Source organism: Paroedura picta, chromosome 12, assembly GCF_049243985.1.
Source record: "Paroedura picta isolate Pp20150507F chromosome 12, Ppicta_v3.0, whole genome shotgun sequence".
Taxonomy (NCBI): Eukaryota; Metazoa; Chordata; class Lepidosauria; order Squamata; family Gekkonidae; genus Paroedura; species Paroedura picta.
The window spans coordinates 7,548,230-7,565,499 of NC_135380.1; the positions used below are offsets into that span (position 1 = coordinate 7,548,230).

At 45.9% G+C, this 17,270-nt stretch overlaps 1 protein-coding gene across 7 annotated transcripts in view; it reads right to left on the reverse strand.

Annotated features, from left to right (window-relative positions):
* Positions 1-1,428: 1,428 nt before the first annotated feature.
* Positions 1,429-17,270, reverse strand: part of LOC143821347 (protein CEPU-1-like) — a 761,945-nt gene continuing 746,103 nt past the window's right edge. The window contains exons 8-10 of one of the 7 annotated variants that reach the window (XM_077305203.1): positions 16,433-16,468; positions 7,374-7,403; positions 1,429-3,320 (exon numbers count right to left, since the gene is read on the reverse strand). In XM_077305203.1, the coding sequence (XP_077161318.1) occupies positions 3,223-3,320; positions 7,374-7,403; positions 16,433-16,468 (164 nt within the window). In that variant the 3' untranslated portion in view covers positions 1,429-3,222. Of the gene's footprint in view, positions 3,321-7,373; positions 7,407-16,432; positions 16,469-17,270 lie in introns of all 7 variants that reach the window. The other 6 variants (XM_077305207.1, XM_077305205.1, XM_077305208.1 and 3 more) reach the window with 6 other exon arrangements.

Sequence of the window (17,270 nt, forward strand, 5' to 3'; positions counted from 1 at the left end):
TCCTCCCAGGCAACAGGCCTCCTCCGTCCTGGAGGGCAGCATCTGGGTGTGCACTGGCTTCGTGGCCTCTGCCCCACCCCCAGAGAACTTCCAGGTTGGTGCCTCAGCCTCCACCAGCCACATGGCCTCTGCCCCAGTCCTCAGAGGCTTCCCCATTCCCAGAACCCTTGCTCCCTCCCCCTACCTTGCCCGGGCTCTCAGCTCCCTCCCCCTTCTCCTCACCTTTATGGCAGTGCTGGCCTACCTGGCGTACCTGGTCTGTGCCACCTTGTGATGTCCACTGGACCACCAGGCCACTGCACTGACCTGCAATTGGCCAGGCCTCCTCGGGCAGCGTGGTGGTGGCCTGGCCTCCTCCCACAATGGCCTATGCTGCCCCAGCAGGCCACCTGCCACTGTGCCCCATAGCTGCCCCAGCCTCTTCTGAGGTGGGGCAGGGGTACAGATATCACATCCATAACCATTCCCATTCCAGGGGCTGCGCCAGAAGATGTGTCCCACATCAAAAATGAAAAACGGTTTTCTGGGGATTCCTTTGTGTGGGCAAGTGGGGGAGCAATTTAGACCTGTGTCCGAAGAGGCAAATTGCAGTGCAGAAATGGATTAAAAACTTGACACTTAAAAAAAATGCAAATCTGAACAACATCCGTAGTGTGGAAACAATTCTTGTGAGTTACATAGTCAAGCCATTAGCCACATATGGAAGCCTGTCTGATATGTGCTGGCCTCTCCACACACATTGGCTTTGGCAGTCCAGGCAAATAGCCAAATCTAAAGGTTTATTGATTCATGTTATGGTTTACCACATATGCGGGCAAAAATGCAGGCAACTTCAGTTGATTTGTTAAAATGATGAGACAGATCAAAACACCTACTGGAGTCTTCTCACTCTCTCTTTTTGTGAGACTACTAATCACACACTGATCTTTGGAGGAAAAAGAAAATTTGTCAGTTGTGTTGGGTTCTGAAGATACTCTGATGTCCTTTATGACACCTCCAAAGCAACCCATAGATTTCTGAGGGTTCCCCCCCCTTCCCTATTGCAAAATATAAAACACGTTCCTCTTCCACAGTTGATTACAAACTATTAGCAAGAGTCTTACATCCCAGGTTGCAGTTAATCATAGTAAAGTAATAGGGTCGTACATAAACCATACAATTCTAAGCAGAGTTACATCTTGCTAATTTCATTAAAGTGAATGGATTTAAAAGGGCGTATCTCTGAACTAGGCCTCAGTGTAATCCTGCTACTCTTCCACAGAACCAGTGTACGAGTTTGATTCCTCTAACCAGGTCTCTCCTATTGAATCAACATACATCAATTTATGGAAGACCAACTCAGTGCATTGACTGGAGATACAGACACACACACACACACACACACACTGTCTGCACAAGCAGCTTAAGAATGAGATCTCACCATCAACCTGAAGGTAATATGGACTATATTCTGTATTTTAAAATGTAGAATCGGAAACGACCTCCCAGTTTTGGCTTCCAAGCCACCTTGAGGCAAAGGAATCTTTTGTTTACTGAGCATCCCTAAACCTTATCAACACACATCCTTCCCGGTCCATCTACTGAAATGGGAGTTTACGGTGAGTGGGGGGAAAAAAAGACGTATGGTTATTTGAAACTTCTTCCATTTTATTTTGTCTCCCTACCTGAAGGTGTGTGTGGAACAGGGAAAATGAAGACCATGTAATTGATTAACATCACCTTTCCCCTCCTTCCTATCGATCTAAATTCGGAATGAGAGGCTGCAGAATTCTGGTTTTTTTTTTTTTTCATTCTTTCTTTTCTTTTTTTTATAAATGTCTCCAACATGTAAATAACCCACGGGAAGGCCAAAAAAAGAAAGAAAAAAAAAATAGGCAGGAATTAATTACACAATTACCAATAAAACTCTGATCCTTGTGTCCGAGAAGACCAGTACACAGCTAACTCCATATACAGCATGCAGTAATGTCAGAAAAAGGGCCTGGCTGAGAAATAATGTGCTCAAATGCTAACCAAAACCGGAAAATAATAATAATTATAATATATATATATGTATATTTCTATATATACTGTATATATATATTTATATATATAAGCTCATACAAAAGAATAAGCATATCCATCTAACTCAACGTACAGTGAGTGTCAACCTTTTTGTACTTCCAAACAGTATGAAGACATCAAAAAATCTTCTCGACTTTGAACACCAGAATCATGAATGAGAACTTGAGAAAGCTGGCGGAGGCAGTGCTTGTTCATCTCCTCTTCGTTTTGTGTTTTATTTTTATTTTTTTTGCTGTTGTTCTCTGCCGGATTCGTTGACTCTCCTCCAGACGGATCACGCAGACAACTGGAGACAAGCTGACCTTCCACCTCTTGTAAACCTAGTTTAAGAAGCCCGCTACTCGATTTGTCCCGTTTGATAAACTTCTCTCCCCCTTTTTTGTTTGTTTTTGTTCTTTTGTTGTTGTTGTTGTTGTTGTTGCTGCTGTATATTTTTTTTTTTATGAACTAACAAGTTCTAGGCTCATATCAGAAAATATAATTAATAAAATTAATAATGACTCAGAATCCCTTATTATCCATGATATCCATGTAGTACAATGAATCAATGTCTTAACAATCGTGTATACATTGTGTGGTCATCATTGTTCCTCATGGTTGAATTGGCTGGGGTCTGCGGTTGTTTTGGAAGTAGCTTGCAACCATAAAAACGACAGCATCGCCCACGGAGAGGAGGGGGAACGCTGGGGAAGGGAATGAAAAAGCCAGGAATTCTTGCGCATGGGACAGCTGACCTTGTAATCCTCCATACAGGGGAACCGAGCAGAAAGTGACAGAAAGACCAAGAAAGAGTGACAGAGAGAGAAAGAAAGAGAGAGAGAGATTCTGCCTTGGCAGGGTGAGGACAGGAAACAATGGTCACTCAGCCAAATGCACTGATTAGTCCCCAACAGCTGCATACTTGTCCATGGCAGGGGGGAAAAAGGACGGAAAAAAAACGAGGAGGAAAGAAAAAAAAAACAGTCGTGTTCAAACATCAGCAGGACAATTTAGACTCTTCGTGTGTTTTCAAGCTCCCTTTCTTTCCCCTCCCAGATCTCCTCAGAATATACTCTCTTTACTATTATGATTATTTTTAAAAATTTTAATATTCTTCTTTTTCTCTCTCCCCCCCCCTTTTTTTTTTCTTTCTTCTTCCTTTCACCATCGTTGACGGAGTCAAAACTTGGGCAGCAAGTGAAACAGCAGGACGGAAAGCAGCCAAACGCTGGCAACTGTTCTGGATCCATTGTTCCCATCATGCACTGCTCCGGGTCCTGTGGGAAGAGAAGAACCTCCGTGTTAGCTGACGGAATGGAAAGATAAACCAATGAGACCTAGGCAGCTCTCTAGGTGAAGTGATTTCTCATACCGCTTAGGGCTACACTCTCTAGTTTAACACCGACCAATCTGGGAAGGAAATCCTCGAAGTTAAGGAAGTGCATGCAGCATGAATCTCAACAGTGTCCTGGATCACAAAAGTATCCCAACAAGTTTGCAGGTAGAAGAAAGCCACAAAATGAGTTTGTTCTGAAAAATCAGGGTGATGAATCTTCTGAATAACTCCAGAAAACCTCTTAGGACAAGGGCCCGGTTTCCAAGAAGGAGTCATGGCCAAAGTGTAGTCGACCTAAGCATCTCACTGTGGATGGAGGTCCACAGTGGGGGGAAAGACTACTAAATGATTCCAACAAGACTCACTTTTAATTCATGCAGCATAGCCTAGGCTAGCCTGATCTTGTCAGATCTTGGAACCTAAGCGAGGTTGGTCGTGGTTGATACTTAGATGGGAGACTACCAAGAAGGTCCGGGATTGCTACACTGTGGCAAGCAATGGCAAACCACCTCTTTTGGCCTTGTCTTGGCCCTGTGGGGTTGCCGTAAGTTGATGGCAACTTGACCACATTTTCCACCACCATTCCAAGCAACTGCGGCTCAGCTCCACTGGAAACAGTCATCTAAGTGGCCACGTTATTGCCTACCATATACTCTCTCCAATCCAATTCACATCCTTCTCAGAATCCAGAACATAGTAACCACTTATCATCTGTATATCAAGGAATAAGCCCCTTAGAATGATGGGTGCATGAGGCTGCTCTACACTGTATCAACTCTTTGGTTGAGCTAGGCTAGGATTGTCTACTGTGAATGGCAGAAGCTTACCAGGATCCCACACAGAGAACTTTCTCCATCCCCTGATCCTTTATCAGGAGATGTCTGGGATTTATCCTAGGACCCACTGCATGAGATACAGCCACTGTTGAAGCCTGCTCTATGGTTCTCCTGAGATGACTTGGCATGTGTTTGCAAACTCATGCGTCATTATCAGGTATGAGGCTTTCCGTTACATCAGGGGTAGTCAAACTGCGGCCCTCCAGATGTTTATGGACTACAATTGCCATTGCTTGCCACAGTGTAGCAATCCCGGACCTTCTTGGTAGTCTCCCATCTAAGTATTGTAGTCCATTGTAGTCCATGGACATCTGGAGGGCCGCAGTTTGACTACCCCTGCGTTACATGGTGACAAGACTCAGTCTGAAATGGGATTCAAATTAAATTGAGCGTGTGTTGTGCTTGCATCCTTTATTTTCCAGCTAAAGCTATGGCTGTCACTCGTCCTTCTAGAACGTTCTATTCATATTACTCCAACAAAATCCCAACTTTATCATTTCTCTCCCCCTTCCCGCAAACAGACTTAAAAAACCCGGTTCAGTCACAGAAAAATCCCACGAGATGTCCTTCCTCTTCCAGAGAGGCTTATGGCTGCCACGCTTCCTTCTAGAACGTTCTATTCATATTACTCCCATACAATCCCAACATGAACATTTCTCTCCCCTTCCCCCAAAACAAACTGTTAAGTCAAAGAAAAATATTTCCCAGTCCTCTTAGATCAACAGAGTTTATCATAATACAGTCGGACCAGCGAGTCAGGAAAGCGGGAACCACCAGATTCTTGAAAGAGAAGTTGGACGCTTTGAAATTTCATAACGAGCTTTGGAGGGAGCCAAGCACAGAGCTGCATGGAAGAAGATAATGGCGCTCCGGCTGCCAAAGCTGCCATTAACGGGAGCGGAGCCGACAAAGAAGCCGGAGTAGCCCTGCCTGGCCTTCGCTATGGCTTCTCTCCAACTCCCATTCCTTGGAGCTCGTTAAGGAGACATGTGACAATCCAAAGTGGCCAATAAACAAGCCCTGTGGTATCCTGGAGAAAAAAAGGCTATTAAGTGTCAATTATCCAGCGAGAGCAACGGAGAACAAAGACCTTTTGTTGAATAACGAGTGGCCAGAAATACCCTTACGAGTTGCCCAAGCGGGTGCCAAGTTTGGACAAGACGGGCTTCTGAGATATCACCAGTGGCTTCCCACAAGAGTGGAACTGAATTTGGCTGTGTTTCCAATGATTTAAATGCTTGCTACGTTGTATATGTGAATTTTGTAAGTCGCCGTCGGCTGTCAGGAAGAGTGGCATATGAGATGAATAAACGAAATAAATCAAACTTCTCAAAAAGGCAACCTGGATGGGACTGCTGGTGGAGCTGTGTTTTTGACTGGGGTTTAACTGGAAGGACCTTCCCCGCCAGAGGACAGGCTTCCCCCTCTCCAGAGTACGGGCCTCAATTTCCCTGAAAATGGCTGCTTTGCATTGACTGGCATTATACCGTCCAGAGGCTCCTCCTTTACCCCTACCCCAAGTCAGCCCTCCCCAGAGTCTACCCCCAAATTTCCAGGAATTTTTCAACCTGTAATTGGCAGCCTTATCCAAAAAAATTTTTTAAATCCTGTTGTAGTTCTCCCTTTGAGGTCCAAATGGGTTTATCTTTATAAATGAGCATCCTCCTCTTTAGAGGTATTAATTTCCCCATGGGTTCAATCAGCTACACCTTTCTACACCCCTTGATGTCAATAGAAGTATGTAACTCTCTTTTAAGAAATGCACTGTAAACGTTCCATTATAGTACATTTTTGTGTGTGTGTGTGTTTCACCTAATTTCAAGTACTTCTTTCGGAGTGCAAATCAGAAGTCATTCATATCACTTTCTACCCTCCCCCCCCAATTAAGGAACTAACTTACTGATTCACACTGATCGCATCCGTTTGCTTTTAGAACGTAATGTGACACATGAACAGATTTGTTGATTTTGATTGGACAGCATCACCCCATCACTACGTAGAGGAAAAATTCCTGATCTGACCCAATTGATCAATGAGTCCAGTGGGGTGTTCCTCGCCCACTTTCCATGACACATGCAGGCCTAGCACCTTTGCATTTTCTATGTTCCCCTGCAGGCACTTTTGCGTGGATATATATGCAGCTTTCTCACTTGCTATAGGAGTGACAGTCTATGAAACTTATATACATACATATTACCCTGTTGTACCTAAATTATTTTCTGTTTCTGTAATTCCATTCTCTGTATTTTTTGACATATCATATCTGATGATTATGTTGCACTTATAAATTTGCAATTTTGGTCCCGTTGCATCCCTTATGCCGCTGGATTGTATAGTTTTGCACGGAGTGTAATCCGTCTGCGACTCTCAAAGAAAGGCAAGCTGGAAATTGAGTCAGACAGTCAAATGGCTTTCCTCGTTCTTATTCTTGCTGTTATGACTGAGAGCTGAATGTGCTTGACTTCATTCTGCACACATTGGATAATGCACCTCCAGGTTTTCCTGTTTCCGCATGGAAACCTCAAGCTGCAAAAGCACGTTGAAAGTGCATGATCCAACGTGTGCGGGATGAGCACTGGAAAGCACTTTGTCAGAAAGTGGTATAGGATCTGCAATTAAGACCCACTCACACATGCAAACTGTCCCATGATGTGGTAACCGCTGAACAAGGACCTTGTAGGTATGAACCAAGCCTGAGCTTCCAAAGAAAGGTCTATCTGAAACTTGACATTTCTCACACAGATAAGGAAAGATAAAGAGAGGTTTAGAAGCAAAGTGGCAAAGCAAGGAGGGGGGGGGGAGGTTCCACAGGGAATGGAAGAGTAAGCTGTATAAAGATCACTATGGCACATTAGACTGCAGGGAAGGAGGGCTAGCTACATTATACCATGCTAAAGGTGGCCAACTATAGGAAGCATCTTGTTTCCAAAGAAGACCTTCTGCAGTAGGCCCACGGAGGCCTTCAGGAACTCAGGGGAACAGAGGCAGGGGAGGCGAGAGAGAAGCTGAGAAAGGAAGAGGATGGCCATGAGTCACTATTAAGTCCTCCAAGTTAGCTTAGCTATGGGGGAGGGCAAAGAGCTGCAGGAAGGTGGGTGGGGTCGGAGGCCAGCATTGGGAAGCAATCAGCAGGGCTTGCAAGTTTCTATTTTACTGACCTTGCCGAGTTGTCTGGAAAACGGTTGTTTCTTCTACAAAATTAAAGAACACGTTATCAATAAGGCACAAGGAAGGCTGGGGATGCTTTCTGGCCTACAAGGGACACAGGATGCTTCCTGGAGGTCCCGGGGATTGAAACAGGGAACTTCTGCGCACCAAGAGGACACTATTCCACTGAGCCATGGCCCCTTGAGCCCTTGCAGACAGTTTTCAAGCAACTTGCCTGACCATTTCTGCCACATTTTCTATCATGGGGCCCTCTGGGTGCTTCACCCACAAGCAGTTTCAAGAGAAGTTGATAAACAGCTAATCTGTGGCTGCAGCAACGGTGGGGCTGAAACGCAGATAATGGGGGCTCCAATCATCCCTCTGGATTGTTAAGAAAGTTCTATACCTCCGATCCTACTAAGAGAACTACTGGCAATCCCCTCCACCTTCCCCAAGGATTGCAAATGATTCACAGATGACTCGTCTACTATGGAGCAAATCAATATATTGAATGGGAAGAGCTGCTTCATGTCCGGGAAGGTGGGAGAAAAGAAAAAGGATTGAGAAAGGAAAGCCGGGAGTACAAATCCAAAATATATATATGTGTGTGTGTGTGTTTGGATTGGCTGGATGAAACTGCAGAGTTTCATTCTGTAAGGATTCCTCAGCCTAGCTGTGGACACGCCCACCCTGGGCTCCTCCTCTTCCCACCCCCTCCAGGCTCATCCTTGGCCATTTTGAGAGGAGGCAGTGGGGGTGACATGACCACATACGGTCACATCACCTGATAAATTTTTAACACATTAACACAATAATTAACACCTACCCATTCATGAAACCCTTCCAGGGCCATCAAGAAACCCCAGGGTTTCACGAAACCCTGATTGAGACAGTTGTCAGACACAATTGCTATAACTCAGGCAAGTTGACGGCGCTTTCCGCCGACAAAAAGTTCACAGCGCTTGTGCATCCATGACTTTGTAATTGTAGTCAATGCAATCAGTTCTTTTCTCTCTTTCGGTGCAACTTTCTAAAAAGGGCATATGCATGTAGGAGAGAAAGAGGCCAAACAAGAAATCCCACCATCTAGGTGTCTCCATATGTTTGACTCCCTGCCACGCCTGGGATGAGGGCCGGACGCTGAGCTTCTCTTTGATAGCAGTGTCCTTTCCTAATTGTTTGCTTGCGCTGTCTTAAGAGTTTACCGCAGTCTCGTGTTTGCTAATAAATTGGCTTGATGATCGTGGTTGTCAACCTCGTAGGCGGCGGGAAGGCGGCCGCTTCTCCAGAAGCGCTGTGAGCATCATTAAAATGGTTTAATGCCTGGAAGATGAAAGGGGGAAAGGCTCTCTGCAGAGAACAAGAAAGGCAGCCCAACAGCAGGCAGGGCCACCATAGAGTTTTGGGAGGAGGAGGAGAAAGAAGCAGAGAGCCCCCTTGCTGCTGGTGCTGTTCACCTTGGGAGCCAGTGTATGCATATGCCTGGGCTTCTAGACAAAAGCCTTTCTCTCTGCTCGGTGACTGTGGTTTTATTTCTAATTGGTTGTAAGCATAATGTGTTGGTTTCAGGGGTGGCCAAACTATAGCTCTCCATCAATAAAGCCGGCTGTTTTTTTTTTTTGCAATATCTTGATGTGTTGTTGGGGTGCATGAAAGGGGTGGGTGTCTAACGGGAAAGGACCATGCCTCCAGATGCCTCTTCTGATGAGTGAGGACATGTCAACTACTTACAATGGCAACACCAGGCGTTTGCCACTCATGGGGGACAATGGTGTGGGTCACTTTAAGGGGGCCATGTTCTTGCATGGCCATCAAGTGGACATAGGTGTCACTGATCCACATGTGCTTCTATGAAAAATTCTGAGCCTTATACCCACCCACCCTTTCACCTTAATATTAAAAGGGTCCCCTTTCCCCTTTTAGTTAGAAAACTTTCCTTAAAGCACCCACACACACTTCTACGGGGGGAACAACTCGCAGCAATCTTGAAGTTTTGCCTTGGTATAAAGATTTAGACAACCCTGCCTGGGAGTTGGGTGTGTGGGAGGTGTTCAGGCCATTATTAAAACATCATGAAATTATCGTAACTTATACAATAAATTCATCAAGAAAACAAAGATCATGGCAGTCGGTCCTCTCAATTCCTGGCAAATAGATGGGGAAGAAATGGAGATAGTGACAGATTTTATTTTCCTCGGCTCCAAGATCACTGCAGAGGGGGACTGCAGCAAAGAAATTAAAAGACGCTTGCTCCTGGGGAGGAAAGCTATGGCAAATCTAGACAGCATCCTAAAAAGCAGAGACATCACCCTGCCAACAAAAGTACGTTTAGTCAAGGCTATGGTATTCCCAGTTGCAATGTATGGCTGCGAAAGTTGGACCATAAGGAAGGCCGAGCGTCAAAGAATTGAGGCTTTTGAACTCTGGTGCTGGAGAAGACTCTTGCGAGTCCCTTGGACTGCAAGGCGAACAAACCGGTCAGTCCTAGAGGAGATCAGCCCTGACTGCTCTTTAGAAGGACAGATCCTGAAGATGAAACTCAAATACTTTGGCCACCTCATGAGAAGGAAGGACTCCCTGGCGAAGAGCCTAATGCTGGGAGCGATCGAGGGCAAAAGAAGAAGGGGACGACAGAGAATGAGGTGGCTGGATGGAGTCACTGAAGCAGTAGGTGCAAACTTAAAAGGACTCCAGGGAATGGTAGAGGACAGGAAGGCCTGGAGGATCATTGTCCATGGGGTCGCGATGGGTCGGACACGACTTCGCACATAACAACAACATACAATAAATTATACGGGGCATCCTGCTGCCTCTCAGATGGCCATCATCTAGGAGGGGAAGGAAGTTCTTCCACTCTCCTCTGGCATGCCCTGCCAAAACTCCAGACTGTTTAAAAAGTCTATTTTGAGCCTTTTAAAGACCTGCTCCCAGGTGCGGTTGAAGTCCCTCACTGCAAGCTTTCTGGCCAGCACAGCATAGGCATGCCTTGTTTGCATGTGCATGCTGGCCATCAGCTGAACCCCCACACCAGCTCCAAGAGAGCCTCGATTTCTGCCTTCTGCCAGAAGGCTCACTTGCCCGTTGCAGGCATTTTGGAGAATGGCAGTTTTTAAGCCGAGCAATGAATAATTGCATCGCCCCGCATTTACAAAAAATGTATCAAATTCCTTAGTCAATAGGATGAGCAATTTAAACTTTAAAGATATCCCTGTTGCATCCAAGGTACCACAGAGGACAAACTGTAGTGTAGGCTGTGGCAAAAACCTCCCATCCCAAGCCTGAGGAACACCCTCCCACATGATGCAGAGAAATAATGCAAGATCAGAGAATCTAGACTTTTAAATGAACAATGCAAACTTTATTGTCACTTTTAAGCATTCGTGAGAAATCCACTGTCATCTATCCGCCCGGTGACAATAAAGGAACTTAGCAATGGCATCTCGAACCCTGATTCCCCTCATTAGAAATCCTCCTTTTTCTTTGGCCCATGATGGGTGGTTCTTCATCCACCTCCATTGCTTGAAGCTCCTCCTGGGGAACCGTGATCTTGTGCCCCTTCTCCTCAAATATCTTGTGGAGGATAACACAAGCAATCACAAGAGGGGTTACATTGTCAAGGTGGACATGGGGCCTTGCTGTCAAACACCTCCTTCTCATTTTCAGACTTCCATTGGCTTGCTCCACCATGTTTCTTGCATGGGAATGCCTAAGGCTGTAATAACTCTGCCTGTTGGTGCGTGGCCATTGGTAGGATGTCAGGAGCCACTTTCTTGGGGGGTATGCCCCATCAGTATCAGAGCTGAAACCTGAACTCCCTCGACGGTCACTGTTGCCTTCCCTGGGACAAAACCCCCAGTGTCCATGGCAGTGCACAGGTTGGACTCCTGGAAGTCAAAGGCGTCATGTTGTCTTCCACTCCAGCCTCCCTCAGCATCTATGAAACGTCGAGAGTGGTCCACGGTTCCTTGAAGGAGCACGGAGCAGAAATCCTTCCTGTTCTCGAACTCCTTGATGCTACCTTCCGGTGGTCTTATGGGGATATGGCTACCATATACTATGGCAAAACAATGTGGAAAGCCCAGCCTGCCAAACCTGTCTATACTCTGCCGTGAAGAAATAGACAAAGGAGAAAAGTTGCAGTGGAAAAACCACATGCAAAGTTCTTTGTCCTCCATACTGGCATGTGCTGGGCTGGGGGAAAACACTAATGCATACTGATTGCTGCAGTTCTCCCTAGTAAAAAAAAACAAAACATTTCATACCTAATTTACCACGTCGCCAAGGCACACCACCTTGCTGTACAGCTCAGCCTCCATAGCGAAGCTGAACTTCAGCACAATCTCACCAACAGTGAACATTCCCAGCCCAAACTGCTCCCAAAACAGGCTGTATCATGTCGAATTGGCAAGGTACCAGATGGCTGAAGCGACCCTCTTCTCTACCGGGATTAGTAGGCGCATTCATGTTGGCTGCCACTCTAGCCTCCCCCGAAGCAGGCTGATGATTTAGTTGAAAGTTCCCCTGGACATCCTGAAGCTGAGGATCCAGTGGTCATCACTCCAAGTGGCCAGTACAAAATTATCCCACCAGTCCATGGTTCTCTTATCCACCCATGTCTGCTTAGGGAAACACACTTCGGAGAGAACAAGCCACCTTTTCCAGTGCTCATTTGAAGAAGGTTGGCACAAACTCATCCCACAAGAATGTAGATCTGAGCTAGCAGCGTGACCAAGAGGTTCTCCATTTTGAATTTGTTCCAGAGATGGCCACTCAGACAAAGCAGACAAAGAGCAATGACTAAAAGGTGTGTTTCCTGGAGGCTTTATTCAGGTGACCCGTGGGTGTATCATGGGATCATGGAGGAAAGACCGACATAACATCATCCTGAAACTTGTGAATTCGTGGAATGTTGAGATGATATTCAAGAACCTATGCCTCTATGATTATGCGCATATGCATTGCAACAAATAAGTTTTAATTAAAAAAACTTTTTGCGGCCATCACTGGCAAGATAACAGTGGCAAGATATGCCAGAAGGGGTTTGACAGGCTGAAGCGCAATAAGTTTAAAGTGCATTGCTCTCTCTTATGACTTTTCAGCCCACAAATAAGGACAGGAAAAAGTGTGAAAAGACAGCAGAAAAAGGCGAGAAAGCTATGTTTGGAGGGCCGGTGAAGCACGATAAACTATCACACTTTGCCATTCAGCTGGCATTTCGCTACACAGGGCAATGTGCGGAAGTTCCCTAAGAACTTACTGTACTGATTCGGAGTACAGACAGCACCAAGAGGGTGGGTAGGGCTCAGGAAGCAGGGATGATCATACACTGTTCACGGCCCTAGCTCCTCTACCTGAGCACAACACAGCTAACCATTGTTGACAGCATCCATACAAAATTTGGCCGCCCACAATACAAGACATATTCCCTCCAATTTTATCTCCTGTAATTCGCGTAATAGATCAAGATGGGTAGCCAAGGAAGTCTGTCTGTAGCAGCAGAAAAGAGCAAGAGTCCAGAAGTATCAGAATGACTTAGCAAAATTTGTGGCAGGGAAAGAGCTTACATGAGTCACTGCTCACTTTTCAGAGTCAGCGCTGTTTTGTTATTTATTTATTTGTTTGTTTATTTATTTGTTGACTGCTGCTTTTGGTCTGGCTGGCTCGTGGCAGTTTACAATAACCATAAAAACGCAATAAAATCTTCACATTACCCATAAAACTCCCACAGACCGATAGTCCCACCCCTTCCCAACAGACTCGATGACCCCCTTCAACCCTATGCCTCAGAGGAGGGACCCAGCAGATCTTCCTTGTCCTGGCCTCAACCAAGTGCCTGGTGGAAGAGCTCCATCCTGAAGGCCCTGCAGGACTATGATTAATCCGGCAGGGCCCTAAGCTATTCAGGTAGCTCATTACACTAGGCAGGGGCCAGGACTGAAAAGGCCCTGGTCCTGGTTGATTCCCATGGGCCAGGGATCACCAACTTATTCAGATTCCCAGAACAAAGAGCTCTGCGAGGGGCATAAGGAGTTAGACAGACCCTCAGATATGCTGTTAGTCTTTAAGGGGCTACTGGAGTCTTGCTCTATTAGAATACTGACTTATTTCCCATCCAGGCCTAGAGTTTTCAACCATTTATCCTTCTCTCCCCCCCTCCCCCCAATATCTGGGATTGCTTGCTAGCCCCGAATATCTGTGCAATCCAAGAACTCTCAGGGGGTTTAAAATTCCAGCAAACTGCCTCCGCAAACTTGTCTTTAGACCACCTTCCAACCCCCCCCCCCACCCACCCCCCTTACAACTGTGCTTTAGTAAATAAAAAGGCCATAATATTGTCAGAAGCTGGTAGAGAAGCTAGCGGTACTTACATGGCAGAATGTAGGGAGGCATGAGGAGGAGACACACAGGGAAGCCATGCGGGAAGGAAAAAAGAAAAGAAAAAAAAACAGAAAAAGAAAAGGGAAAAAAAAAGAGATGAGTTAATAAATAAGCTCTGGCTTTTTCAACATGAGGCAGTTGTGCATCGAGTGTCAAGGCCGCAAGGGGAAAGGGAGATGCGGAGAGAGACGACAAGCCACATTCATTTCCTGGAAGTGGTGATGGAATCAGATGGAGGTCCACCAAGCAAAAGGGCAAGTTGGGTCCATTCTTTAGATGTGTCTTCAATGGAGATGGGAGGGAGGTGGGAGAACTGGTGGGGTGGCTAAAATCCTCCCTCATCTGCATTCCGTTTTGTTTTTCTTTCCTTTATTTGACCAGCCTGTTCAAACACCTAGATTTGGACCATGCTCCCTCCCTACCCTACCATCGGGTCTCTCCATCTGCTGGAAGCGGCAGATTCTTACCACTTACAGCCAGTTCCACATCTCCTCCTTCTAATATTGGCCCTTCCTGGGGTTGCCAAAAAACAACAGCTAAAAACCCTGGTTGAGAAAGCCTAATCTAGAAAATCAGAAATCCTAGCCGGGCTCCATGTGACAGTGTCCTTGTGGGTAGGGTTGCCTGAACCAGACAGTTCAGTATTGACCTGGACAGTAGACCATTTTCATTGACTGTCTGAAGAAAAATAATGAAAAAAAGCCAACAACCCTGGCCATTAAAATATCCAGCATCCCCCCTCCCTTGCCCCCCAAGTTTTGCTCAAAACAGATAATGACAAGACTGAACTGTGAAAGACAACTAGCAAACTTACCAACTCAAAACAGCATGAAGCATGCCATTTCTTTATTCATTTATCGTATGGCATTGGGTGTCGCATAGACCGTTTACGCACTGGAGGTTTCATGCTGGGCTGCAGGCTGGAGTTTTAGTCATGGCAGGTTGCCCCACCTCTTCCTGCACCCACATGGGGGAGCATTTGGCCCGGTGCACCTCAATTGCCCCCCAATCTGTGCTCCTGCATGGGAGGTGGGGCAGTGAAGTTCCCAGTGCATAAACGGTCTTAGTCAGGAGATCCTAGGATTGTCTGGAAGCCAGGCCAGAGACATTCAGGGGCAGCTTGCCCAGAGCCTGGCTCCAGATCATGACCTTGGAGGTCTCCCTTCCAAATTGATGCCAGGGCCAATCTGAGATCTGACAAGATCAGGCTTGCTTGGGCGTGAAGGTACAGAGTAGGGTTGTGTGCTTCGGCTTGGTTTGGCCACCTTGGTGATCACCGAAGCAGTCAAACTGAGCCGAAGTGCAGAACCCTAGCTGCAGAGCCCAAGCAAGAATAAGCAGCCTCCTGTGGGTCCTATCCGGGTCAGTTTCTCGTGGCACTTTATGACCACGTTGAACGGTGGCAGCACTCCCATGGGAGCCACAAGGATGCCGTCATGTCTAGCTGGCCCCTCAGACTTGATTCTATCGATTATGGATTTAATCCTGGTATTGGGGGATTTGGGAACTGTTTTCAATGCCACCATCAAACTGGGACCCTCCAGGATGCCAAAAAATGGCACGTAGATGATATAAATATACAAAAGAGATAACGTGCTAGGACAATACAAAAATATGAACTCATGGTGCATAGACTATAAACAGTCACTGATAAGAAGCAGCAGCAGTAGCGTTCATTTTTATACCCCACTTTTCACCACCCAAAAGAATCTCAAAGCAGCTTACAATTGCCTTCCCACCCTCTCCCAACAGGCTAGTGGGACTGAGAGAATCTGGATGTTACTGCTCTGTGAGAACAGCGCTATCAAGGCTGTGACTAGCCCAAGGTCACCCAGTTGGCTGCATGTGGAAGAGCGGGGAATCAATCCCAGCCCACCAGATGAGAAGCCACTGCTCTGAACGACCACACCGAGCTAACTCCCTGTAACAAATGCTGCGATAATCTTTTATATGACATTAGATTTTATATTATATTTTAGAATGATATGTGATTTTAACTATGTTGTGATCTGTTCTGCTGAGAGCGAGCAGAATGAAAGCTAAACAATCCAACAAACAAATCAATAATGCAACCATTCTAAAGACATACAATACAATGTCATCACCAATACAGCTCCAATAGCAATCCATTGACAATCTTACGATATTGTTCTATTTTATGACAATAAAGGCAGGGGTAGTCAACCTGTGGTCCTCCAGATGTCCATGGACTACAATTCCCATGAGCCCCTGCCAGTGTTTGACCACAGGTTGGCTACCCCTGAATAAAGGTAGCCTGAATCTGAATGTGAATCTATTCTATTGTTATATAAAAGATTATTATAGCATTTGTTAAAGAAAGTCTAACCAGTGATTATTTACAGCCCACACACAATGGGTTCATATTTTTGTATGTAGATAAGATGTACAAAGATGCTCTTAGTTGCTTAGAAAAAAACCTGAATGACTTTCCGCCAGGAGGAGATCTGGAACTGGATGTTGTAGCTCTGAGCCCAGGGCTGACCAATCAAACATGACAAAGGGGAGATCTAGTGGACCAATCAGAAGCTGGGCTCTCCTCGGTCGCCTCGCTGGAAACGGGGCCGTCCTCCATGCATATTGGGCAGGGAAACAGGCAATGTGGAACACAGGGGTGGTGGGGAGGCTGCAATTCAGGGAGGCGGATGTGACATACAGCAAGCACAATACTGACCTTGGAACAAGGTTGAGCTTGTGGGCTCACTTATTTCTAAACCAGGGGAGGAGACAATGGAAGAGGGGAAAAAAAGTGAAGATAAAAATAAAAATATTGTTCCATAAATTTACCACTCCGTGAACACAGTGCTGTGCAAAGGAAAACAGAAGGAAGATGGGATGGAAGAAGGCAGGCCTCGAAGGGGATGGGCGAGTCAGAAAACGGGCCACGTTTTCGGGAGGTGAAGCAAAGTGCAGCATGGAAGGAAGATGCAAATGACGACTCCAACCTGGAGGCACGAGACCAGCCTTGCAAAAGAGTCCCCCTTCACAGAGGAGTGGGATCATGACCTGATCCTGGTGGCTGGACCAACTGTGCTCTCATGCAATCCGATGAAATTTTAAAGCCTTTTAATAACCATTGCATTGTATTTTTTAAAAAATTAGTTTCCGAACTCTCTCTCTATGTTAGATAGTTTACATTTTGAATCAAGTTGTCCTACATTTCTGATTACTGATGGCTACTCTGGTCTAAATGGCTGTCAATCAACGTCTTGTCTTGTCTCATGCAAGGCCAGTGAGAAGAACACCCCATTTGATAACCACCACATTTATTATTATAAGAATAAGAATAATTATAATTATTCAGTGTATGTTGATAGCCCACCCTGCTCCGGGTGGGTCACATTAGATAAAAACACAGTAGAGATATAGATATTATTGGCGGTTTGATCCAGGGCCATGCTAGTCATGTGGCAGAAAGGAGGTGGGTGGGCAGCAGGGTGTGTGCCTTTCTGGAGCCCTTTTTGCTGCTGCTGTTGCCTGTCCCCTGAAATTTCCCCTACTCCTCCCCCCTG